The sequence below is a fragment of the Microtus pennsylvanicus genome, chromosome 15, assembly GCF_037038515.1.
Source record: "Microtus pennsylvanicus isolate mMicPen1 chromosome 15, mMicPen1.hap1, whole genome shotgun sequence".
NCBI classification, from domain to species: domain Eukaryota; kingdom Metazoa; phylum Chordata; class Mammalia; order Rodentia; family Cricetidae; genus Microtus; species Microtus pennsylvanicus.
Genome location: NC_134593.1, coordinates 31,720,755 through 31,747,019, shown reverse-complemented (window position 1 = coordinate 31,747,019; position 26,265 = coordinate 31,720,755). Strand labels below are relative to the sequence as shown.

Sequence of the window (26,265 nt, the reverse complement as noted above, 5' to 3'; positions counted from 1 at the left end):
TGTATTCTCAGGTTCTCATATCCCTGCTAACATACCCCCTTTCTGTGACACACAATCTATAATACTAGAAAACATTAAGATCTACGTTGTACTCACAGCTAAACACTTGACACACTGTCAAAGCCTGACACATGAGCATAGTGCTAGCAAATCAAGAAGCCAGGAGTAGAAGGAAGAATCGAGGCACATGCATGGCTATAGGAAAATGCAGATTGTTTGGTGGGAATGAAGTGGCACACACATTAATGACTGCCATCTGGTCTCCTTTTAACATGTTACACTCTGAGCAAGCTCACTTGTTAGATTCCTGTAGTACGTTTGTCCTTAAAAAGCAGGAGACCTCAGACCAGACCAGCTGTCTAGAAAAGATGCTCTGTGGTCCATCAGCCAAGACCACATGCCTTTCTTATTGATGAGTCTGAAGCTGTTTCTGGAGCCTGCCCCTTCTGTTAGGTATAATAATAAGCTATGAATGCTTCTTAACAGGAAAGGGAAGGTTCCAAGAGATTGGCATAAAACTGACAGGCAGAAGTTAAGATAGCAAATGGGGAATAAAGTAAAAGAATTATAAAGTCTAACAAAGTAGATGAAAACATAGAAAACAATTGGTGACAAGAACTTAAGAAACTGCAGTTCACTAATCTTATTACTTAAGAACCTTGCATTGCAATATGAACTTAATATTTTAATATTAACTTAATATTTTAGAGATGAAGCTAGTGACTTACTAAAAAAATTTATAAATTGAATGGAACTGGATGGTAACATCAAAAATTCTCCTTGGGTTAGGAGATAGCTTAGTGGTCAGAGTGCTTGCTGGCAAGCCTGAGATCAGAGTTCAGATCACTAGCACCTACATAAAAATAAATTAATAAAGAGGAGTGAAGTGTGATCCCAGCATTTGAAAGACAGAGACACAAGATACCTACTCAGTGTAAGCTGAGTAGCTAGACCCTTGGAATCAGGGAGCACTGGGTTCAGTGAGAGATTTTGCCTTAGTAAGTAGAGTGGGCCTCTGTTAAGGAAGACTGCTGATGTCAGCCACTGGTCTCCATGTTCATAGGGTCTTTTTGAGTCAGATGTTGTGGTTCCTAACTGTAATTAAGGGCTTGAGAGATAGAGGCAAGATGACCCTACTCAGAGCCAGCCTGGGTTATAAAGCAGACCTCCCTTGACTGCTAATGCTTTTGTTTGTTTTAGTGGCATGAGGGTGGTTGTTCAGATGAGAGGGTTCCTTTGGGAGGGCCTTGTGGATTTTGTAAAGTGGGGGAAAGACCCATGTTAGCTTAATTACAAGTTTCAAGTTACTCCTTTAAGCTGCGCTTGCTGTTTCAGTTTGGATTGTGTTAGCAGACAGTGGTGAACCACTACCTTCTTCAGAGCTTCCACAGCCTGGCTGATTCTGGGGCTGTCTTTACAAAACAGCCACATGGGAAGAGCATGAGTCTGGGAAGACCAGAAGAGAACATACAGGGGTTCAGCTGAGATGAGAGAATGGGGGCCATGCTGTCTTGCTGATGTGTATATGTGTGCCTGGTATATAAAGCAAGGATTTCTCGACAGAGTGCTCAAATACTAGTACTATTATCTAAGAACTTCAGGGTGAGTCGTTTGGTTACCAAGTGTGGGGAATAAGCAAGGCTTTGAGGAAGTTGCCCTAAAGAGTCCAGTGTGGTGATGAGGAGACAAGGAGAAGTAAACTTTCTGGTTGAATTGAATGTTTATATTTTTAATAGCATAGGTACTAAGGGAAAAAGAAAAGAGCAAAATGGAATTACCTGAGACTTTTGTTGTGTCTAGGAAGGCACATAGCCAGTATAAAATGTCAAATACTGAACACAACCTTTCTGTCTTTAATAGAGGAAACTGGACTTTCTCTAATTACGATTAGATGGTATGTGATTAAGGAGTTATGCTATGATGATCTGTGTTTTAATTTTTATTTACAGACTAGCATAACTTTACTGCTTTTCCTTTACTCTCGTGCCAGAGTACCAACTGATGTGAGTTCAGTGCCGGAATGCTGGCTGCTTCTCAGCAACTGGGCCTCTGGAGACTTGGGGCGGTTTTGAGGTCTTTGGGCCTCGCTCTGAAGTTAAGCTGCCTAAATCATCATTAAAGTGCTAAAGTGCTTTATGTTCTTCTGGTTCTGGTCCAGCTCTTTGTTGTTTTGTGTGGCTTTTTATTTGGTTTGGTTTGTGTTTCCTGGTGGCATTTTTGGTGTTTGGTTTTGTTTTTGTAATTGTAGCAAAATACACATAGCATATATTTATACCAACTTAACCATTTTTAGGTATATAACTCGGCGGCACCAAATACATTCACGTTCCGTCATCCATCCACAGAACTCTTCACAATGATTCAGACTAAAGCTGTGAACATGTTTAATAATAACCCCCACTCTCTTCCTAGCTTATCCTCTGCTTTAGTAAGAATTAGGAGGCAAGCTGCTTGACTTCTAATGTTAGCTCCTGTACATTGCTACTGTGTGGCCCTGGACAATTTAGTTAACATCTCTGTGCTTTGATTTCTCTATCTGAAAATAGAGATAATGGTATCTCATGTACAGTATTGTTATGAGAATGAAACAATTTATATTGTTACCTTGAGAAACTTGCAGATTACCTCCCATAAAATATACATGGGGAAAATGAACAAACTCTATGATATGATGAATATTGAGGAGGTGACTTAGAATTAGGGGAATCAAAACTATAGGAAGGAGGAATGACGAGGACTGTGATAACCTGGAAATGGTCCCTGGAGAGACAGTCAGTGGGGACCAAGCGGACTCTCCCAGTCCCACCTCAGCTGTTCCAAGGGGATGTTGTAGCAGTTCCCTTTGTGTTGTATCTGGCTCCTACCTGCTAGATCATATGCAGCCAGTACATCAGCATGTTGATGTTGGTCTCACCTAAGACAAGGAAAATCAAATGTCTGCGGCCTGCTCTATTATCAGCCGCAACCCTGCTTCTGTATTCCCCTTTGCAAGACTTTCCAAAATTGTGCTGTTAGCTCTAATCTTTCTCTCACTTTCTCTTTTCAGCCCACTCCAGCTAGTTTTGCCTCTGATTATCCCAAAACTATTCTCATGGAGTCACAGTTATATATAGCCCATTAGCTAAATCAGTGGGCACTTATTCTCCATCTGCCCTGTTAGCTTTTGGCACACTTGAGCCTTCCCCCTTGACACATTTCACCAAACTTTCAAACTCTACAGAGGAATTGTGGTTTGTTCCTAGTGCACAGGCAGCCCTTAGATCTTTTTGGAACTCTCATCTCTGACTCCTAAAAACCCTAAATGCTAAGCTCCACAGGAAGAAAAATAACAAAAACAAAAACAAAAAAACCCTTTTCTCTGCCCCTCAGCCTTGCTCATCGCTGTTAGTGGAACACAGTCTTATCCTCGCTTCCCACATAGAATCATCAGCTAATCTGCCTTTAACATCTGCAAATGAGAATCACTTCTAACCCCTTTTTGCTTCCACCCTGGGCCAGCCCACTGTAGCCCACCATGGCCCACTGTCAGCTTTGCCTAGTGACAGGGTGGCTTTCAGAAGTTTCCTGCTTTTGTCCCATTTCTCAGTTCAGCAGCGATGCCATCCTATTCAATCCCATTTCTCAGTTCAGCAGCGATGCCATCCTATTAAATAGAAGCTCATTTCAAGGTTTCTAGACCAGCCTCTGTAGACATTTTCCCTGGGTAATTTTTGCACAGGAATTGCCCCCTTTGTTATAAGACAGCTGTAGCCTCCCTGGCCTCTGGACCCAATAAGACCCTAAAGTGTCTCCAGACACAAGCAGATGTCCTTCAGAGGATAGGGTGAACTCTGGATTAGATCTCTCTGCTGCCCAAAATTCTCCTTAAGTGTTCATTTTCTTGTTTTGCTCAAAAACATTTTTTCAGTGGCTGAAAGAGTTAATGTTCTGTCTGGATTTGGATGGATAGATAGGGTTCAGTGTTTGTAGATTAAGAGGAAACAAAATGAAGAGGAAAATAATCTCAACATAAGTATAAGATACAGAGTCATTTAAGTCATTGTCAGGAGCATCCTTGCTGTAGTTAGAGCTTCAGCATTTGATGAAGAAAAGGAGGGTTAGGAAGGCTGAAGGCTGCGAAGATGGCTCACTGGTTAAAAGTACTTACCTTCTAAGCAGTAGAATTGAACCACGTAAATGCCTTGGGATGCAGAAGCAGGGGAAGCTGGATAAGATGAGGTGGTCAGCAAGCTTTGCATGTGACTAAGAGACCTGCCTTAAAAGAATAAGGTGCAAGAACAACAATCCCTGGTTATTCAGGCCTCCCCAGGGGACACACAGTGCACCCTCACCCATGCACACATGAGAACATGTATACGTACATACCCCACAAACATATGAAGGGGGGGGAGGTAATTGGGACAATACTGAGAACTGTAAATCCTCTCAGAGCTAGTTGTCTTCTAGGAATTACTAACAGAGGACAGTGAGGTGAAAGTGCGTTGTGGCAGATACTGGGGTTCAGGCACTCAGTCTCTTTCAGGCTCTCTCTTGTGCCGCCTTCTAGGTTTGAGGCTGGAAAGCTATACGCTACTCCAGATGCCCTTTAAGTCAGGTTCCAGATACAGCTCAATTTCCATCTGTGCTGTGCGTGATATACATTTGCCAGGGACTTCAGAATAGAGCTAAATAGAAAAAAAGGCAGAGTTGAGGCATTCATTTCACTGGAAGCAGGATATTGGTGCAGACCCAGCAGTACATAGATATAACCTGGATTAAGCTAGCAGTGCCAATGTACGCCTTTAATCCCAGCACTTGGGAGGCAGAGTTCAAGGCCAGCCAGGACTACAGAGCAAGTTCCAGAGCAGCCAGAGCTACAGAGAAACCCTGTCTTTATTTAAAAAAAAAAAAAAAGGAGAAGGAGGAAACTCTGGGGTGCTGGAGAGATGGCTCAGCGATTAAGAGTAGTGGTTGCTGCTCTTCCTGAAGTCCTGGGTTCGATTCCCAGCAACCACATCGTGTGGCTCACAATGGTCTATAGTGGGAACTGAGGGATCTGATGCCCTCCTCTGGCATAAAGGCATACATGCAGATAGAGCAGCACTCATACATGAAATAAATAAATCTTTAAAAACAAATAACATGTATTGTGCTAAATGTATTACATACAAATAGTAAATTCATTTGATATATTAATCTAGTTTTGTAGATGAATTATATCACACTTCGATAGATATGTCTTTACCCCCAATTAAGTCTCTGAAACATAGGTTTATCTGTACCCAGATAAATGCTATATCTACCAAGCAAATACTTAGGTATAAAACTTGCTGTCCTTAAATATAAGAGGATTTGTCTTTAAACTAGCACTTTGGTATAGTATTTTTTTTTTTGTTTTCCTGAAATGCTGGGTATTTGTGAAGGGGGTTCCTAATTTCGAGATAAAAGCCTTTACCTTTTAGGCATTCCTGTTTGTCTTTAAATGAAGGTCCTGTGAGTTCCAGGGAATTTATTATTTTCTTAAAAATTGATTCTCAGAGCTGTAATCCCTTGGAATGTGACAGTGTGGGGTGGGGAGGATTTTGGTGGTTGGCTGTGGGTTTCTTCAGACAGAATATCACTGTGTAGACCAGACTAGCCTGGAACTCTGTGATCCTTTTGCCTCAGCCTCTGGGTACTTGGATTGCAAGTATGCAGCAGCACACCCTGCTGGTTTCCAGAGGAAGAAGAGTATCATTTTAAGTATGCAGCAGCACACCCTGCTGGTTTCCAGAGGAAGAAGAGTATCATTTTAAGTATGCAGCAGCACACCCTGCTGGTTTCCAGAGGAAGAAGAGTATCATTTTAAGTACGCAGCAGCACACCCTGCTGGTCTCCAGAGGAAGAAGAGTATCATCTTAAGTATGCAGCAGCACACCCTGCTGGTCTCCAGAGGAAGAAGAGTATCATCTTAAGTACGCAGCAGCACACCCTGCTGGTTTCCAGAGGAAGAAGAGTATCATCTTAAGTATGCAGCAGCACACCCTGCTGGTCTCCAGAGGAAGAAGAGTATCATCTTAAGTACGCAGCAGCACACCCTGCTGGTTTCCAGAGGAAGAAGAGTATCATCTTAAGTACGCAGCAGCACACCCTGCTGGTTTCCAGAGGAAGAAGAGTATCATTTTAAGTACGCAGCAGCACACCCTGCTGGTCTCCAGAGGAAGAAGAGTATCATCTTAAGTACGCAGCAGCACACCCTGCTGGTTTCCAGAGGAAGAAGAGTATCATCTTAAGTACGCAGCAGCACACCCTGCTGGTTTCCAGAGGAAGAAGAGTATCATTTTAAGTACGCAGCAGCACACCCTGCTGGTCTCCAGAGGAAGAAGAGTATCATCTTAAGTACGCAGCAGCACACCCTGCTGGTCTCCAGAGGAAGAAGAGTATCATCTTAAGTATGCAGCAGCACACCCTGCTGGTCTCCAGAGGAAGAAGAGTATCATCTTAAGTATGCAGCAGCACACCCTGCTGGTCTCCAGAGGAAGAAGAGTATCATCTTAAGTATGCAGCAGCACACCCTGCTGGTCTCCAGAGGAAGAAGAGTATCATCTTAAGTATGCAGCAGCACACCCTGCTGGTCTCCAGAGGAAGAAGAGTATCATCTTAAGTATGCAGCAGCACACCCTGCTGGTCTCCAGAGGAAGAAGAGTATCATCTTAAGTACACAGCAGCACACCCTGCTGGTCTCCAGAGGAAGAAGAGTATCATTTTAAGTACGCAGCAGCACACCCTGCTGGTCTCCAGAGGAAGAAGAGTATCATCTTAAGTACGCAGCAGCACACCCTGCTGGTCTCCAGAGGAAGAAGAGTATCATCTTAAGTATGCAGCAGCACACCCTGCTGGTTTCCAGAGGAAGAAGAGTATCATCTTAAGTATGCAGCAGCACACCCTGCTGGTCTCCAGAGGAAGAAGAGTATCATTTTAAGTACGCAGCAGCACACCCTGCTGGTCTCCAGAGGAAGAAGAGTATCATTTTAAGTACGCAGCAGCACACCCTGCTGGTCTCCAGAGGAAGAAGAGTATCATCTTAAGTACGCAGCAGCACACCCTGCTGGTCTCCAGAGGAAGAAGAGTATCATTTTAAGTACGCAGCAGCACACCCTGCTGGTCTCCAGAGGAAGAAGAGTATCATCTTAAGTACGCAGCAGCACACCCTGCTGGTCTCCAGAGGAAGAAGAGTATCATCTTAAGTATGCAGCAGCACACCCTGCTGGTCTCCAGAGGAAGAAGAGTATCATCTTAAGTATGCAGCAGCACACCCTGCTGGTCTCCAGAGGAAGAAGAGTATCATCTTAAGTATGCAGCAGCACACCCTGCTGGTCTCCAGAGGAAGAAGAGTATCATCTTAAGTATGCAGCAGCACACCCTGCTGGTCTCCAGAGGAAGAAGAGTATCATCTTACGTATGCAGCAGCACACCCTGCTGGTCTCCAGAGGAAGAAGAGTATCATCTTAAGTACACAGCAGCACACCCTGCTGGTCTCCAGAGGAAGAAGAGTATCATTTTAAGTACGCAGCAGCACACCCTGCTGGTCTCCAGAGGAAGAAGAGTATCATCTTAAGTACGCAGCAGCACACCCTGCTGGTCTCCAGAGGAAGAAGAGTATCATCTTAAGTATGCAGCAGCACACCCTGCTGGTTTCCAGAGGAAGAAGAGTATCATCTTAAGTATGCAGCAGCACACCCTGCTGGTCTCCAGAGGAAGAAGAGTATCATTTTAAGTACGCAGCAGCACACCCTGCTGGTCTCCAGAGGAAGAAGAGTATCATTTTAAGTACGCAGCAGCACACCCTGCTGGTCTCCAGAGGAAGAAGAGTATCATCTTAAGTACGCAGCAGCACACCCTGCTGGTCTCCAGAGGAAGAAGAGTATCATTTTAAGTACGCAGCAGCACACCCTGCTGGTCTCCAGAGGAAGAAGAGTATCATCTTAAGTACGCAGCAGCACACCCTGCTGGTCTCCAGAGGAAGAAGAGTATCATCTTAAGTATGCAGCAGCACACCCTGCTGGTCTCCAGAGGAAGAAGAGTATCATTTTAAGTACGCAGCAGCACACCCTGCTGGTCTCCAGAGGAAGAAGAGTATCATTTTAAGTACGCAGCAGCACACCCTGCTGGTCTCCAGAGGAAGAAGAGTATCATTTTAAGTATGCAGCAGCACACCCTGCTGGTCTCCAGAGGAAGAAGAGTATCATCTTAAGTATGCAGCAGCACACCCTGCTGGTCTCCAGAGGAAGAAGAGTATCATCTTAAGTATGCAGCAGCACACCCTGCTGGTCTCCAGAGGAAGAAGAGTATCATCTTAAGTATGCAGCAGCACACCCTGCTGGTCTCCAGAGGAAGAAGAGTATCATCTTAAGTACGCAGCAGCACACCCTGCTGGTCTCCAGAGGAAGAAGAGTATCATCTTAAGTACGCAGCAGCACACCCTGCTGGTCTCCAGAGGAAGAAGAGTATCATCTTAAGTATGCAGCAGCACACCCTGCTGGTTTCCAGAGGAAGAAGAGTATCATCTTAAGTACGCAGCAGCACACCCTGCTGGTCTCCAGAGGAAGAAGAGTATCATCTTAAGTACGCAGCAGCACACCCTGCTGGTTTCCAGAGGAAGAAGAGTATCATCTTAAGTACGCAGCAGCACACCCTGCTGGTCTCCAGAGGAAGAAGAGTATCATCTTAAGTACGCAGCAGCACACCCTGCTGGTCTCCAGAGGAAGAAGAGTATCATCTTAAGCCCCAGTGCCACATGTGCTTTTCTTAGCTGGGCCTAAGGTGTCTCGTACTCTTTGGTCTTCCTACAACTGGTTTTTAGTACCCTTCAGTCATGATACAGAGAAGGAAATTCCTGACCCCATTATGCCCTAACCAGTCGATGCATGTCATACGTGGTCATTCATCATGTAGCCAATCCCATCAGTATTTTAAGGTCTGGTTTAGATGACATTCTTATTCTATAGAAGTTCGGTGCTGATTTGCTACCTAATGTGCTGACTACATTTTTTTCATGATGACTCTCTGTTTTTTGAATCCTAACAGGACAGAAGTTCTTACTGTGTACATTTAAAGAGTGGCTTCCTTTCTTCACAAGAGGCTTGTAACCTGATGTTCATTTTGTAGGTTATTGAGGACAATGGTGTTCGAAGAGTCGTCGTGGTTCCGCAGTCACCAGAGTTTCATCCTGGTGGCCACACAGTTATCCACCGTTCCCCACATCCTCCTCTGCCTGGTTTCATTCCTGTCCCAACCATGATGCCCCCTCCACCACGCCATATGTATTCAGTGACTGGAGCTGGCGACATGGCAACACAGTACATGCCGCAGTATCAGTCTTCACAAGTATATGCAGATGTAGGTAAGATATCTCAAACACCCCTGCCTTGTAGAGTTGGCACTCCCTTACTGGATATAAAAGATGTTCTCTTCGTGTCCTGTAAAGGAAATAGCACATGATAATGATAGCACAGTGGTTTTCTGTTACCAGGTACTATTAAGCAACTTTGTCTTCATGATGCAGCAGGTTTCTAGCAAGGAAGTAAACAGAAAATCAGAAAATAAGTGTCTTAGGTCAGACAGAGTGGGGTTGTGTTAGCCAACAGGTCTCCTCAGAGGAAATTTTTAGCAAGAAATAACTGCTTTTTTTTTTTTAACCTTAAAGGCTATGATGCCACTACAAAAAGTTGCTGGGTTCTGTGAGGGATTGAGATGATAAGTGAGCTATAATCTCTGCCTTCAGTTAATAAATGCTGAAAAGACAGACTAACACAACACACACACACACACACACACACACACACATCTTAGTAATAATCTTATTCTTTGCTATAGCTTTAAACAACATTCATATACTTGTAGCTCAAATTTTATATCTTCTGTGAGAATCTTCTCTAAGCCCAGACTTGTCTGTCTTTCTAATAACCCTTCCTGATCTGTAGCCAGAACGTAGCTAACATCAGCCGCAGTGTAAATCAAGTCTGTGCAGAGCTATAGTTCCCAGTGATGGAAAGGGAAGGGAAGGGCGGACAAGCACACACCAGCTAAGGGGTGGCTCTTTGTTAGGGGGCGTGACACTAGGCCTGAGGAGCTGTGAGTGCTAAGTCTTGTAGTCAGTAAATGCCTCCTTCCCAGAGTGGGGCCTAGTGAAACACTCCATTGTTAGCCATACCGCTCCTGAGCTTGAACTTCACTGAATGCATTAGCTCATGTCATCCTCAGAAAAACTGCCAAAACACAGGCGGAGGAGCTGAGCTGCAGAAGGACTGGTCTTTACAAGGTCACGTTAGTTAGCTGCTGGGGTTTTCATTCTCAGATCCACTCTATTGTAAAATACTCTTTATTTTCTCCATGATTACTGTTGTTATTTTATCTTTCATTTATAAATGGGGACTAATTATGGTTCTTAGGTTTCAGTGGATTTTTCTGTTTACCGTGTTGTACAAAGAGTGGAATTTTTTATATTTTCTCTACAAATTATCCTTCATCTGAAATGTTTTCAGATTTAGATATTTCACATGCACATGTACACAAGATACACACAAGGTATCTTAGGGATGGGATCTAAGCAATGGAACACAAAATTCATTTATACACATACCCTGATGATAATTTCCATATAGCATTTAGTGATCTTGCACAACCCATCACTGTTCAGGTATGGCGTTTCCTATTTGTGTCTTGTCAGAACTCAAAATTCCAGGCTTGGGAATTTTTCAAATTTCAGCTTCTTAAATTAGGAATAATTATGTAAGCCTTAGCTATTTCTACCCTCCCCAGAAGAAACCTTCACCCATCAATAGTCTGTCCTGGTTTCTTCTTTTGCCCCCAACCCTTAATCTACTTTCTGTCTCTGTGTTGTTGCCTGTCCCAGACTTTGCATCGCATTGACTGTGACTAGCAATGTATTTACAGCATTTAAAGTGTTTATGTGAGATGTGATCTTTCTCCCTGGGTTTTTAACTTAGGGCTCATCTATGTTACAACATGCCTTTCATCCACTTGGTGGTTGAGTTGTAGACCTGGAGTGTGTGCATGCCACACTTCGTTCATCCATTGGTTGGTGACATTTGACACTTAATTTTTTTTCAAATAAATATAGAATATACGCATTTATTTGTGAAGGTAAGCAAAAAATCCCCATGTTTATTGTGTATGTGTGTATACAGTTTTAATATATGCACATACTATATATTTTCAAAATACACACACATTAATTATTTTGCATGCATCTTTCGTTGACATTTTGTTATATTAATTATAAATGCATCACTCATTTAAGGATTCAGGAAGATATAAGTTCTTAAAAATTTAAGAAATTTATTTATTTTGTAGATTTTATTGATTCTTTGTGGATTTCACATCGTATATTCCGATCCACTTCTCTCCCCGGCCCCTCTTATCTGCCCTCTGCCCTTTCGGCCTCTCCCCAAAATCAAAACCAAATTTAAAAGAAAAACACAAAACCAAACAAAGAAGACTCTTGTCATGGAGCTGTAGTGTGGCCCATTGAGTCTCACAGTCTGCCCTTTAGTTCATTCATCTTTACTTGTAAGTGTTCTTTGCCAAGAGTCATCAGTCTGGCTCAAGACCTTTGGTTTCTGCTACACCATCACTGATGGGCTCTTACTGGGACTCCTCTTGGACATCCTGTTGTCCTGTGTCATGGGATCCTGATGTTTCGTATCTGTAGGTTTGTCCCCTCACATGTTCCAACATTTCATAGATTTGGGGTGTGTTGGGGTGGGCCAACTCATAGCCCTGGCTCTGGGCCTGGGTGCTGGCGAGCTGACCCAAAGATCTTGAGAGCAGGAGAGATTACCTCACCCCCCACCCCTCCTCACCCATTACCCCTGCAGCAGGGGAGGAAGCTGGCCCCCAGGGGTTACAAGAGTGGAGAAATAGCCCTGCCCTCATGTGCTGAAGTGCAAGAAAGAGTGCTTCTGCTTTCTCTTGTATTTCAGCACATGAAGTGGGCAGCACACAAAAGCTAATCCTGTTGTGGTGGGCAGGGGCGCAGGTGAGCCAGCCGTGAGGGCTTGAGAGCTGGAGAGCTGCACCCCGCCCCCATATGCCCCCTACAGCAGTCGGAGAGGACCCTGTATCTTGCCTGGACAAAATAGTGGATCAGGCCTGGTAATGTGAGTGCTGGCGACCTGGATCTGAGGACTTGAGAGCAGAACTGGCCCTGCGCATCACTGCAGGATGCATAGATCCAGGTTGTGCTAGAGGGCTGACCAACCAGCTACCACCCAGACAGTTGACACTTTCACTGCTTGCCTATGAGTAACGCTGTGCGAACATTGTAGACAAGTGTCCACATTGGCACTTTGCACACTTGTGAGTAGAAGAGCCAGGCATATGGGAGTAGGGCTTGGGTATGTATGAATAGCAACTGCCAGGCTGATTGTTCTCTGATCCCACCATTTACTGTCTCTGCCGAAAGTGTGTGAGGGTTCCTGTGTTTCCACACCCACTATCCTTCATAACTGTCTTGTTGCCTGTTTTATTCCATTTTTTTTGTTTTGATCCTTTTTCTTATTTTGTTAATGCTTAATGAATTTGCATATTCATTCTTTAATGGAGTTGGCATTTTATCCTTATGTCATATGTTTTGTATAGCCCGGATACAAGTCCTTCATTAAATCTATGGTTTGTAGGTATTTTCCCCCTACAGCCTTTTCACTTTCCCTTGATAGAAAAAAGGACCTAGTTCTAAGCAGGTCCTGTTTATTTTGCTTCATTTGTGCTTTTCATGTCTTAGTAAAAAGTACTACCGAGGTCATGCAGATATACCCCTTTGTTTCTTTCTAAGAGTTTCATAGTTTCAGCTACACCTTGGGATATTTGATTCATATGTAGTGTAATATAAAGACATACATTTATTATATATGTAGCTATCCACTCCTGTTTTTAATATCTAGTTTTATTCTGTATATTCTTATGATATTCATTTCAAGAATATTATGCTATTTTTTAAAGAACACTGTTAGGTTAAAATTTTCTTTACTGTGGAACTTGTTAGATTTTTCTCTTATTTTCTTCAGTACATATCTTAAATAGAAAATTAAAAAATAAATTTTACAGTCCAATTAATTTCTGTTTGCTAACTCCTACAACATTTTTAGTGATTTTTTTTTGTTTGTAGAAGAAAATTATAAGGAAATTTAGGTCAGAAATGTCTCCTTTACCTATTTTATATGACTGAGATTAAAAGAAGGTTGAAGAGTCTGCAGACACTGAAAAAAGAGCCGTGACCAGGTCGGCCTGATCTCCTTTCTCACCGACACAGCAGACCATGCTGTTTCTCTGCAGAGTGATAGTTGGGAAGATGGTAAAGAAATGTCTGTGTCAACTTACATAAAGTTGTAACCAAGTCAGGAATTTTTAATTCTGTTAGTGGAGACATAGAAATAGTTTTGTTTTGCAAAATCACTACTCATTTTATAATAAATTGTACATGATATAATAGGTTTGTTTGTTGAAAGTGGTATTTTAACACTTGTGTTTCCTTCCTCTAGATGCCCACTCTACACACGGCAGGTCCAACTTCAGAGATGAGAGATCTAGCAAGACATATGAGCGTCTGCAGAAAAAGTTAAAGGATCGCCAGGGAACACAGAAAGATAAAATGAGCAGCCCACCACCATCACCCCAGAAATGCCCTTCTCCCATCAGTGAACACAACGGACTAATAAAAGGACAGAGTGCCAGTGGTGTGAACACAGGATCGGCAAGAAACAAATCGGGGCGAGGGAAAGGTTGCACACAAGTTGATTCGGAAATAGAAGGTACTCTTGATGCATCTCTGATATTTTTCATCATTTAAACTGCTAAAATTATACCTTACCTTTCAGCTGTCTCATCCTGGACCACATAAATTCATAGCCTAGCACGTCCCTAACTGAGAAATATTTTAGAATCTAAATGATTGCTAGACAGCTGCTTTCACATTTAGGAAGTCTCAGTTAAGTAATTTCACATCATCATAAATGTGACTAATTAACCAAGATTCCATTTCTTCTGTTTCCGGTCCTTTGGTAAGGCTATCTTGCTTTTACCACGGCTTTATTTTTCCAGCCTCTTTATATATGAATACGTGATAACTAGTATGTCATTAACCAATCTTCTCTGCATGTTCCATAGTTAGAATAGAGTAATTGCCTTTCCTTTGCTTTAGAAATTTATTCTTTTTGGGCCCTTCCCCTAATGTGTGGCTCTCACCTTATGAACTTGGAACACTTGGTTTTAACGTGTATTAGACTCAGTTCTCTAAGGTAAATACAAGCTAGGGTAACAATAGCCTGTCTTCCATGGGTCTAGATTGTGAGGTTCCTACCCAGGTACTTTGACTATAATACTAAGCCTCCCACTGATGCCTATCTTAATTTCCATAGATTTCCTTGATACTGTTACCTGTTTTAACTTCTAAAGGTAGACCACTCTGTATTTTTAGTTTCATCAAATGTGCCAATGAGGCAGACTAACATTCCTTTTCATAAGCACTAACACCGTAGTTCTCTCAGTCCTTGAATGTACTTTTATCTAAAGTGATACTCCTAATTCTTAGTGTGTTGGATTATCCACTGATGTAGCTGATGAATGTGGCAGCAGCTAGAACGCTCCCAGCTTTTGGAACAATATCAAAGTTATTGTGTTCACCTTCATCTTCCTTAACGTTTCCATTCCTCACACTTTGAACAATGCTTTAATGGCTTTGTGGTTTGTGTGTTAACATTTACTAACATGTTCTTCAGTTTTTGAGACTGCTTGAATATCCTTTTCTGCACTGATGTCTCAGAAGAATTGGGCTAAAGTTTTCTGTCAATGGTTGCTCTAAGTTATAGCAGATTACCTCTATCTGGGAGAGCATGGTTAAATGCTTAAGTATTGGTTTAAATATGTAAAGTCAGGTGTAGTGATGCATACCTGTAATCATAGCCCCTGGGAGGCTGAGGCAGGAATGTTCCAGGCCCTCTTAGACTATATAGTGAGACCACAAAAGAAAAGTGAAAACAGTGGTATAAGAATGGCCAACAGGAACTTTCCAGAATGAGGGGTTTTTGCAGTCAGGAATGAGAGTACACTTTGTTTAAGAAAGGCCACTGTTCGGGTGGCTGTGCACATGCATACTTACATGCATACAGCACACATTCATACATACTTACATGCATACAGCACACATTCACACATACTTACATGCATACAGCACACGTTCACACATACTTACATGCATACAGCACACATTCACACATACTTATATGCATACAGCACACATTCACACATACTTACATGCATACAGCACACGTTCACACATACTTACATGCATACGGTACATGTATTGTACTCTTGTAAGCGGTGGGAACAGCTATAATAGAGTTTGAAGCAGATGAATGGTGAAAACTACAGATTCCAGTGTGTGGATAAGGATAAAAACTAGAAAACAAGTAGAGGAAAGAGAAATTTTCATTTAAGTTTTTTTTTAATTTTTTTTTTTAAAGAAAAAGATGAAGAAACTAAAGCACTTGAAGCATTTCTTTCCAACATTGTCAAGCCAGTGGTAAGTATCTCATGCATTTTTCTTGCTATTTGGTATATTCATGTAGAATTTTGTCCTTTTCATTCAAGCTTTTATTTTAACTTTGTAGGATTGTGAGACCATTTGTAGCTCATCATGATATGAGTGTCTAAAAGAGGGGCCCTTCCTCAGTGAAGCATGGCTGAGGCAAGGAGAACTTGAGTCCAAGGTCCTCATCATAACACTGCTTACAACCAAATACGTTAGAAAAGTATGTATGAGAACAGAAAAGACTTACTTCGATAAAAAGTCTGTATGCATCCCAATGGCTCTGATCTGCTGATCTGCTGGGAGAAGCATTTACATTGGCTATGGCAAAAGATCAAGTATTGATGCTAAGTGAAACTTTTTAAAACCTTTAAGCATAGGAAGTTTGCCACTGTTAATTAAAAGAATCAAAGAAGTGTCCTGTGGGTCACATTTCCTCTGTAAAAGCTACACAAGTAGAGACATCCACTGCGGCATTAATGTCACGGAAAGTGGAGCAAGAAATGCATACATTTTGATGTTTATACTCAATAAATTATGAAAGAAGAAATAGGCAAAGGTGCTTTTGGACAAAAGTTAAGGAGACATACTAGGAACCAAATTATTTGGACATCATAACTATAAATAATAAAATAGTCTTAGAAAAAAACTTTCTGTGAAATAGTAAAAACATCAAACCGTCAGTACCTGTTCTGATTAGTGCTTTTCTTCCTCTGCTTTTTAAGTGCTGTGACTGCATAGTTTTCCCTCATTCTAACTTCTGTTAGGAATGGAGCCTGTAGATGGAATAAACGGAAAAGTAAATTCTTATCTCATCATAACAATAGCTAATGTTTGCTGGTGTCAGTCTCTTCTGAGTATTTCAGATGCACATGTGTTATTTAATTCTTATAAAAGCTCATGGTGTACTGTTTTCCCCATTTTACAGATAGGCACTGAAGCAGATAAGTAAGTAGTAATAAGAACCCTACAGTAGGCCTGTCCATCCCAGGCCCTCCAGGACTCCTTGTGGGTGGTTTTGCCATGATTATGAAAGATAGTAGAATAAAGAAAAGCACTATTTTTTTTTTTTACTGTGGCACAGGTTAGAATAGAAACATAAGTGAGTTTACTGGAAGCATCAAATACTTCAGTCTTAAAAATAAAAGTACCTTACAAGCTGATGTTTAAATCTAGAAGATCTTCATTGTGTTCTGCAGGAGAGCTGTGGGCGCCGCAGAGTGCCTCATCTGCCTTTAGCTCCTGTCTCTGTGCTGTGCCTACTAAGGAGGGGATAGAACTGTGCACTAAACCGGGGACTTCCAGTAGCATTTGGCATTGTTGAGTTGCCTTCTTCCTGCCAGTTCAAAAGCTCAGTCCATTCCCATAGAGGATATATACACTAACCCAGCCATCTGTAACACACAGCTGCCTCAGCCTCCTGAGACAACTGAGGTGCAGCAGCCATGATTGTGTGTAAATCCTGCACATGGGGATGTGCAGAATGTAATGTGTGCAGGAGTGTGCCCCGTACCAAGCAGGCGCCCATGGTTACTGTGTCGAACCTTCACTCTTGCTGTGGGAAACTCTGTAAAACAAAGCAGAAGAGCAGAAGCAAAGGAAATTAGTGACCCTGGTAAGATTTGTGTTGGGGTGATGTAACAGCGCATGCTGGTTTTCTTAGGTAATGTTAAAAGTGGGCACAGAAAGGACGTTTTTAAGCAGTCATCTTAAGATTGTTTACCGGCATTATAAAAAGAAGTAATTTAGTAAAATAGGGAGCCCTGTTTAATAACATTTTTTTAAAAAGGTAACCAGGGTTTTTGGTAGTTTTGTGTGTGGTTTTGCTTGCTTTGCTTTATTGAAACACTATATTAAATGTATTTATTCATTCCATAAATATTTGACCCTGTACAGAATGTCATTTGCTATTATTGGAACTGGAGATGAACTGGAAAGCAAAGTGTGGCCTCTGTCCCTACAACTTTCTTTAATAAAATCATTGTCATGTGGTAAATGTAAAATTATTAAGTGTGGAGGCCAAGGAGATGGAGAGGCAAGGAACAGTTGTTGCTCTTGGAGAGGACAGGAGTTCGATTCCCAGCATCCTCGTGCAGCTCACAACAAACTATAACTCCAGCTCCAGGGAACTAACACTGTCAAGGAAATGTAACTGTTGGGTGTTGTGGATGGGCAGAGGTGTTGAGCACTGATGCAAACACAGTAGCATGTAAAAGTCACTAGATGTGGCACAGCGTACATATGCGCACACATAAATAGAATAAATGCTGACTTGTGTAACTCAGCTGCACACTGTAGGAAAAGTCAGTGTGCATCTCACTTCAGAGCAAGCTGTGCGTTCAGGGTTGGTGGCCTGGAATGTTGCTAAGCCTTTCTGAGGCCATTTCTTCCATAAGATAGAATAGCAGGGTGCTGTATCCTCGTGTGTATTGAACTGGCCATGCTGGCACCGTTTTGTCTTTTTATTTGAGATCTCTGAAATTACTGTGTTTTGAAACCTAACTTCTCTGTTTCAGTCTGGAACTGAACATGCTTGCCATTTTCTCATTTTTATCTCTCTTCAGAACCATTCTCTGCTTTTATGAATTCTAGAACTGTCCGGCTTTAAGTTCCTTAGACCAAGCTCTCAAGTTCCTTTCTCATTTTGTGTGTGTTGTGTGTTTGTTTCCTAAGACAGTCTTGCTGTGTGATCCTGGCCATCCTCAACTTAAAGTCCTCCTGCCTTGGACTCCTGAATCCTGGGATTGTTGGCATACTGTGGGGCCGCTTAAGGATTATTGTTGTTTCTTCTGCTGTAGCATTTCTGAAAATCTAAAAACATACTGACGTTTCTGCCTCGACAGTCTTAGTCACAGTCTTTCCAAGTTCACTTCCTGTTTAGTTTTATCATAATATGAACTGACAGCCACAACACCCTGTCTCACAGATTCAAACATGCCATAGTAACCCAATGACTTCTAACTGTTGTCTTTATTTTCTGCCTCTTTTTTTGGCCGTCGTCAGTTTTTTGACCCACCTTACACAGTCACATCAGTTCCCAGCTCCTGCTCAGGGTTGGGTTCAGTTCTGATTTCTCAGTTCTCTTCACTGAGTGTCCTTGAGTCCCTTAAACCTTCCGAATGTTCTTCCTATAGAAAGGCAGGTGTGCTTGTTTTGCCTGCTTCAGAGGGCAATGATAAGCAACGAGATGGATATGAAAGCGTATTATTTCTGACGTAGCATATAAGAGGAAACAATTCTAGCTGGTTTCTAAATCAGTATTACTTGGCTCTGCTCCAGAAACACGGCTGCAAAGACATCCTGAAGAATACACAAATGGGATGTTTTGCCAGCAACTCTTTAATAAAATTATTTGTCCTGCCATGAGCTATTTGTGTAGATTCAGACTGCTGCGTCTGTGTGGCTCTGTGCCCGTCAGCTAGCCCACCACTCCTATGCGCGCATTTGCTTCGGAACACTGTCACCTGTTGGTATTTGTTCTGCAGGCCTCAGACATTCAAGCAAGGACGATCCTGCTCACCTGGTCACCACCTTCCAGTCTCATCAATGGGGAAGCGAATGAGACAGCCGTACCGGAGCTCTGCAGTTATGAAATCCTGCTGTCGAGCACTGGGAAGGAAGGGAAATACAGAAGTGTTTATGTGTAGGTGTTTTCTGGTCCTGCTCTTCCCTGTTACATGGGATAATGGGGTGTGATAAAAGGTGTATTACTAATTGTGCTGTACATTCTTTTTCGCCTGCCACAGAGGGGAAGAAACAAGTGTCACTTTGAATGACCTGAAACCAGCCACAGATTACCATGCAAAGTAAGGACTGTCTTCTTGGCTGTGCTTTTGTTGTTATCGGGAGTGGTTTCCTTTAAAATCTAGAATATGTGTTAAACTAAAAATGTGGACTTTAATTTTTGTATTGGAATAATTATCATTTCTCAGTAATCCCAAAACATTTCAACATTGAATTCAAGTTTAAATGTTACAGTAAAGGAAGGGGGATGCTAATTACCCTGTTTGTGGACGAAGGGTTAAAAGGACTCAGTAGACAATGGCTGCAGTATTTGCTTTAGTATTACGCACTTGCCCTGCTTCTGGGCTGTTTATACACAGAATCATAAGCAATAATTGTTTACATTTCTGTGTATTACTCTGCATCATGTCTTGGAAAGAGCTTGGGATATTAAGACTCTTGGGATTCCACAGCACTTAATAGAAGCAATTCAGATAATGCCTTCTGGTTTTCTAAGTAGAGTTTGTTAAGTTTTTATTCTCTGTCCTCCCCATCAGTTGGAGTCACCCTGTTTTTTTAAAAGAACATTTTTCTTAGAAACGTTAACATTTTCTGTACTTCCACTCCAAACATCTAACCTAATGTTTTTCAGGCTGGATTGACACTGTTATTGTGTGTGTGTTATAGTCAATATTTTTAAATCAATGAAATAGAATCAAATAGAAGTATCAGCATATTAAGAATATTATTTTGGAATATTATTACTTTTGAAAGTGTGTATGTGTGTGCACGTGCGTGCAGAGACATTTCATGTTAACACTTAAAGTATCTTTCTTACTTTGACTTAGAGTAAAATAAAACCCTTGGTTTATACAGTTTTTAAGGGATACTCTTTACTTCTAGATAATACTTTGGTTTTCTTGGTAGGCTGTTTGAAAGGCACCTTACTACTTGTATATATGTAAAGTTGATACTGTTGAAAGTAAAATGGATAAAACTGTTTTATCCCACAGAGTACAGGCAGAATCCAATTCAATAAAGGGAATTCCCTCAGAAGCTGAAAGCTTTACTACCTTGAGCTGTGAACCTGACACACCCAATTCACCGAGGATAGCTAATCGGACCAAGAACTCACTCACCTTGCAGTGGAAGGTAAGAACAGTCTGTAGAGTATTCTAGCTAGACATTTCTTCTGTTTTCCTTTCTCTGCCTTATGTTAAATGCCAATTATATTTGGAGACCAAAAGAGTGTTCAGTTAAGTATCCTCCTGTTCTCATTTTACAATAAAGTAGGTGTTTGCTTTTTAAGCAGACAACTCACTCTGTGTAGCCAAAACCAACTTGTGGGAGAAAAGAGTTTATTTCCTCATAGAGGTTACACTCCTATTATTGAAGGTAATCAGGAAAAAAAAACATGGAGGAACACTGTTTACTGACTTGCTCCCAGTTCTACCTGCCTAGGGATGGTATCACCACAGTGAATTGGGCCCTCCTACATGAAGTATCAATCAGGAAAATGCTGCATAGATATATCTACAAGCAAATCTATTGACTGGAGTCTCCTATAGATGATTCTTCCTCAGATTGCCTGTGTAACATCAACAGCGGAAGCTGACAGGAGATGCCCCTCCCATACCGGGGACCTGGGGACTAATGGGAGAGTCTTTCATGTGTTGGACAAACATTACAACTGACTTCCATCCCCTGTACCCCTCTCTCTTATTTTAAACTTGCTGTCCTCCTGTCTCAGTCGTCTGAGGTATAATTACTTTGAAGGCATCATTTCACCTTCTTATGACTTGAGTAAAGGTAGAATATGAAGTTGATGTGATAATTCAATGAGTGTTGTGAACTCTACACATAATGGTCTCCTCCAACTTGGAGGGAAATGGGAAGCTAATCCTCAGGTTATTGAAAATGGACATTCTATCTTCACCCCCCCCCCAAAAAAATTATGAAAAGTCAACATGAGGCTTTAGCAGCTTGATTAAAGGAATCTAGAACAATGAACTCTTGGGAAATGGATATTTACCTCCTCCCTCCTTGCTGCCTATGTCTTCCAAGTCCCTCTGCTATGGAAGAGTTGGGATTCCCAAGATTCTTTTCTTTCTCCCTTCTCATTATGTTCACCTTGAGCCGCTGCTGATGTGTCAGTCAGTGCTACTCTGACTCACAATATTTAAAATGTTTTAAATCCAACATGTTAGGAGCCTCAGAGTCAAGTTTCTGCAGATAGAGTTGTAAGGAAGTCATGATCTTTTGTTCTATACAAGTGGGTTGAAGTTGTAGAAGGGAAGCTGTGAGAAAGATTAGGATTCTCATTTCAGTGGTTAAAGGCTGCAGTGCAGTGCCAAGGGGCCCTCCCCAAAGCTGAAAAGATACTGATTGGCAGTCTGGGGTGATGGCACATTGTGTCTAGCAGCAGGAATCCCAGCACAGCCCTGGCCTGTCTTTCCTTCTGCAGCCTAGCCTTCTGTTCTTTGATATATTACAAAATAGTCCATTTACATTGTGAGATGAGTTATAGTAAAAAATGGTGGAAATTTAAACCTAATGTAATCTCTGGGCAAGAGGAATGTTTCTAAAAATCACAAAAGTAGAATAGTTCTTGTTAAAGGAGATTCAGAAAAATGTTGATGGCCTCTTGCTTTGTGTTTCTACTTTTATGTGTATAAGTATTTGTCTGCTTGTATTTATATGTAGTGTTTGTGTCTGGTGCCCCTTAAGGAGAGCATTGGATCCCCTCAACTGGAATTAGGGAAGTTATGAGCCACCATGTGGGTTCCGGAACCAAACCTGTGTCCCCTGTAAGAGCACCGATTGCTCTTAACCACTGAGCCAGCTCTGTGACCATTTTTAAAGTCTAAGTCATAAAGAACATCTGTGACATAAAGTAGATTCCTTATTATTTATGATGACTAATTTCTTTTTCTTTTCTTTTTTTCCCTTGTTGTTTCAGGCACCCTGTGACAATGGTTCTAAGATCCAAAGCTTTATTTTAGAATGGGATGAGGTAAGTACGTTGATTCCTTTTAGTGCTTAAATTTAGGAGTGTATCTTCAGATAAAATGTTTATATCTGTTTTAATTATATATTTTTAAAGAAATTTTTATGTGAATGGGAAGTAGATAATAACGTGTTCTTAGAAAATGTAACAAACTGAACTTCCCTATGAAGGAGAATGTGTATTTTCAAGCAATCACCATTGTTTACTGCTCTATTTGGTGGTGTGCATCTGGGAGACTGGGAACTAAACATGAGGCAGACTACAGTCTGATGCAATAGCCAGTGTTATTCAGAGCATGCGACAGTTTATCACCTGAGTAAAGGGTACAGTCAGAAGGACAAGTACATGTGGCAAAGCGTGTCTTTCCATAGAGATACGTAAACAAATAAGAGCAGTGGTAATGAGTAACCTGAAGTGAGCTCACTCCTCTCCGACCCACCTGGGAGGGGCACAAAAACACATTCCCAGAACATCCCATTTATGGAGGAACAGAGGTCACAAGACTCTTGTTTACTTGTTTTCTCATACTCGGAAATCTTCTCATAGATTCGTTCATGGACCCTGTTCCAAATCATCATTAAAACAGTCACTTAAGGAGCTGGGAATATAGCTCAGTGGTAGAACTTACCTAGCAAGCATGAGGCACTGGGTGAACACACACACACACACACAAAACACACACACACACACACACACACACACACGAGTCATTTTTTATAATTACCTTGGGAAAAGGCATGCCAGCCTTAACAGCAAGATTATTTCTTTCCTATGGCCTGTATAATAAGTTATCATAAACATGATGACACTTAAACAACATCTTACAGTTCTGAAAGCCAAAGATATCATACAGTTTTTACTGGACCAAGAGTTGTTTCTTGCCCTAGCCAGTTTCCTGTGGTCCATGGCTTTGTTGCCGTTCCCTTACTCTTCTGTCTTATCCTGCCTGTTCGTCTCGGGAGGCTCTCTGTGCTTTCATTTGTGGCTCTTCCAGATAATCCAGGGCAACCCTCTTTCTCAAGACTCTTAATCTAGTCACACATTTCAGTCCTGTCACCATGCAAAGTGACATTCAGAGACTAGGGATTCGGTTCTGGGTATCTTTGGCCATCACGACAAGCACAGTGGGCTACAGAGATCAGTGTGATCTTTTCCTGGCAGTTATCCCATTCTGTCTTATCCTATTACTTACAGCAGGCAAAGAGAAGGGGGCAGAGAGAGTGGAAATTCTATTGATAGTGTGGGGATTCAACAGTATATTAAATGAATAATAAAGCATAATTAAGAAGGTTTTGTTCCAGAAATCCTAAGAGAATTCAGAATAGGGTTGCTTTTGATAGATCTCAAAAAATAAACCACATCCTTTTGATAAATGGTAGGAGGGCATCTGAAAAAGTACAACAAGAATAGAAAGTTAATTCACTATAATAATTTTATTCATTATTAAACAAGGCATTTCTGATTAAAGACAGCTAAAGATATCATTCCATATTATATTATATGAAATTATTTTATTCAAGAAGTTGTAATTAATTTAATGACTTTAAGCTAAGACTGAGGACACAGTCATAGTGTCCTAGCTAGAGAGCAGATATCACCGTTTTTCAGAATGTGTATGATTTTGTGCTTGAACCACACAGTAGACCCAGCTAAATACCACTAAAAATAATAAGACAGTTCAGCCAAACAGCCAGATGCAGTCCTTCTTCAGAGAAGAGTATGTGGCCCCAGCTGCCCTTGACTGAGGTACAAGAGTGGAGAATAGGTGGGAAAAGAGGAGCTTGCTCATTTTATTTCACTCCCAACATTTCTAACTTCCAGTTGTCCTGAGATGGCCTAACTTTCCTCCCTGTGCTGGATAATTGGGCTCTTCCCTTTTCTAGACTTTTTCAGTGTTAAATGTAAGCAGCCACTGCTCCAAACCTCTTAAAGACACATGGCAGTGTCTAGAAGGAGGTTAGGGACAGGCTTCAAACTGAGTTAAAGAAAAGTGACCACTTGTCTACCTGAGAGATCAACCTGTCTCCCTAACTACTTGCCCCCAGGGAGATTATAAGGTCCGTACCTTATGATAGCCAGAAATTTATCACTGGCTAAAACACCATATTTAATTCAAAAGGCTGTGCAAGGCTGCTTGAAGAGCTACTTCTGCTCTTAGAATTCTTCACCCGAAGTCAGCCATACATAAGGCACCTAGTATCTCAGTCTTCTCTGAAGATCCATGACAAGTGTATCAGAGTGCTGTTAATGTATACTGTACCAGCTAATAAATATCACAGAGGAACGGAAGTGCATTTGTCTCTTGATAGTAGTGCATATGAAATATAATAACTAGCCATTTCTCCTAGGGGAAAGGAAATGGAGAATTCTGTCAGTGTTACATGGGCTCACAGAAGCAATTTAAAATTACCAAACTGTCACCAGCAATGGGTTGTAAATTTAGATTATCAGCAAAAAATGACTATGGTATAAGGTAAGACATTTCATAAAAATATATATGTATATATATTTGACCATCTGGTCAGCTTCATATGTATGATTACCCATTGACAAGTTTGCTTTATTTTGTTAATACCATTATGGTCTAGCAAATCCAGAAGAGAGTGTCTTAGTGACATAGGAGTGACAGAAAAAATTAAATTCAACAATTTTCCAGCCTCAAATATAAATGAAATCTTTACATGTCACCCAATAGGCTTTTTTTTTGTCTTTTGGTTTTTTTTTTTGTTTTGTTTTGTTTTGTTTGTCTTTTTAATCGTCAGATGTATACTTTCATAGTTTTGTTTAGAATCTGGTAGGTTCTGTATCTTCAGTGCTCAGTACAAATAGAAAGTTCTTCCTCCCCATTTAATCTTGAAAGGCCCAAATTTCTGTGGTTGATTTGTGAATGAAATAATAAAATCATCTTTAGGGTCAAAAATGGTAAACAAACTGGGCTGGATTAGTATGGTTCTTAGTTAAGGGATAGTCACTAAGTGCTACAAGCTGTCACGTATGGGTTCATTTTCTCTGTTCATAAAGGGTCTCCCTTTGTAGCTCAGCCAGTCCTGGACCTTGGACGAGTCCTATTGGAATTCCTTTTACTTTGTTTTATTTTAGATATTCCGCTGCTCACCTTTATGGGAGTTAGTGATTTAATCACACCATTTGCATTTTCTACCACATGAAATGGCGTTTATGAGAATTGTCATTTCTGCTTTGTTAGATGGCGTGTAGATGTGTGGTTGATGTGTACAGAGAGGGCTTTATGTGCTCTCTTTCCTGCAGACCACTGTGTAGTTTTGGTTCTCACTGCCTGGATACATTCACTTATCAAAGTTTAAAAAATACAAACATAACCTACACATTTGAAAGAATACCAACCTTTTGGTGTCTGACTTGGTTACGTTTAAGACATTTGAAATCCATTCAGTTTTGGTTTTCCAGAGCTTAGACTGTTGCTCAGTGATAGGGCTTTGACTTAGCATGTTCAGGTCAAGGATCTGGATTTTAGCCCCATCACAATAACAGCAACAACAAAACTTAGAAATTTTATTTTGAACAAATACCATTAGTGGGCGTGGAGGCTTTTTATCAATAAAAATAATGTTTACGCCTTTTTAAAATTCTCCTATTCCAACAGTGATTTTAGTGAAGAGGTCTTATACTACACTTCAGGATGTGCCCCCTCTGTACCTGCTAGTCCTGCACTGACCAAGGCTGGAGTCACGTGGCTGTCCCTACAGTGGAGCAAGCCCTCAGGGACACCATCAGATGAAGGAATTTCTTACATTTTAGAGATGGAGGAGGAAGCCTCAGTAAGTATTAATGTGTAGTTTAAATAAGAGCTGAGGTCATATTGGTGCAACATTAATCCTAATATAGTAGCTGTCACCACAGGAGTTAGTTCCTTCTCCAAGTCATGTCAGACCTTGCTTTGTTCATGCCCAAGCAAGACTGGGAAGGAAGTCTCAAACTCTTGAGTGTGTGT

The 26,265-nt window shown here is 41.3% G+C and overlaps 1 protein-coding gene across 5 annotated transcripts in view; it reads left to right on the top strand.

Annotated features, from left to right (window-relative positions):
• Fndc3a (fibronectin type III domain containing 3A) overlaps positions 1 to 26,265 on the top strand; it is a 136,792-nt gene that overhangs the window by 87,326 nt on the left and 23,201 nt on the right. For 4 of the 5 annotated variants that reach the window (XM_075950080.1, XM_075950082.1, XM_075950081.1 and 1 more), the window contains 9 exons: positions 9,127 to 9,361; positions 13,521 to 13,790; positions 15,501 to 15,559; positions 19,051 to 19,208; positions 19,312 to 19,371; positions 20,302 to 20,440; positions 22,248 to 22,301; positions 24,644 to 24,768; positions 25,918 to 26,092. In XM_075950080.1, coding sequence (XP_075806195.1) covers positions 9,127 to 9,361; positions 13,521 to 13,790; positions 15,501 to 15,559; positions 19,051 to 19,208; positions 19,312 to 19,371; positions 20,302 to 20,440; positions 22,248 to 22,301; positions 24,644 to 24,768; positions 25,918 to 26,092 — 1,275 coding nt within the window. The remainder of the gene's footprint in view (positions 1 to 9,126; positions 9,362 to 13,520; positions 13,791 to 15,500; positions 15,560 to 19,050; positions 19,209 to 19,311; positions 19,372 to 20,301; positions 20,441 to 22,247; positions 22,302 to 24,643; positions 24,769 to 25,917; positions 26,093 to 26,265) is intronic. The other variant, XM_075950084.1, reaches the window with a different exon arrangement.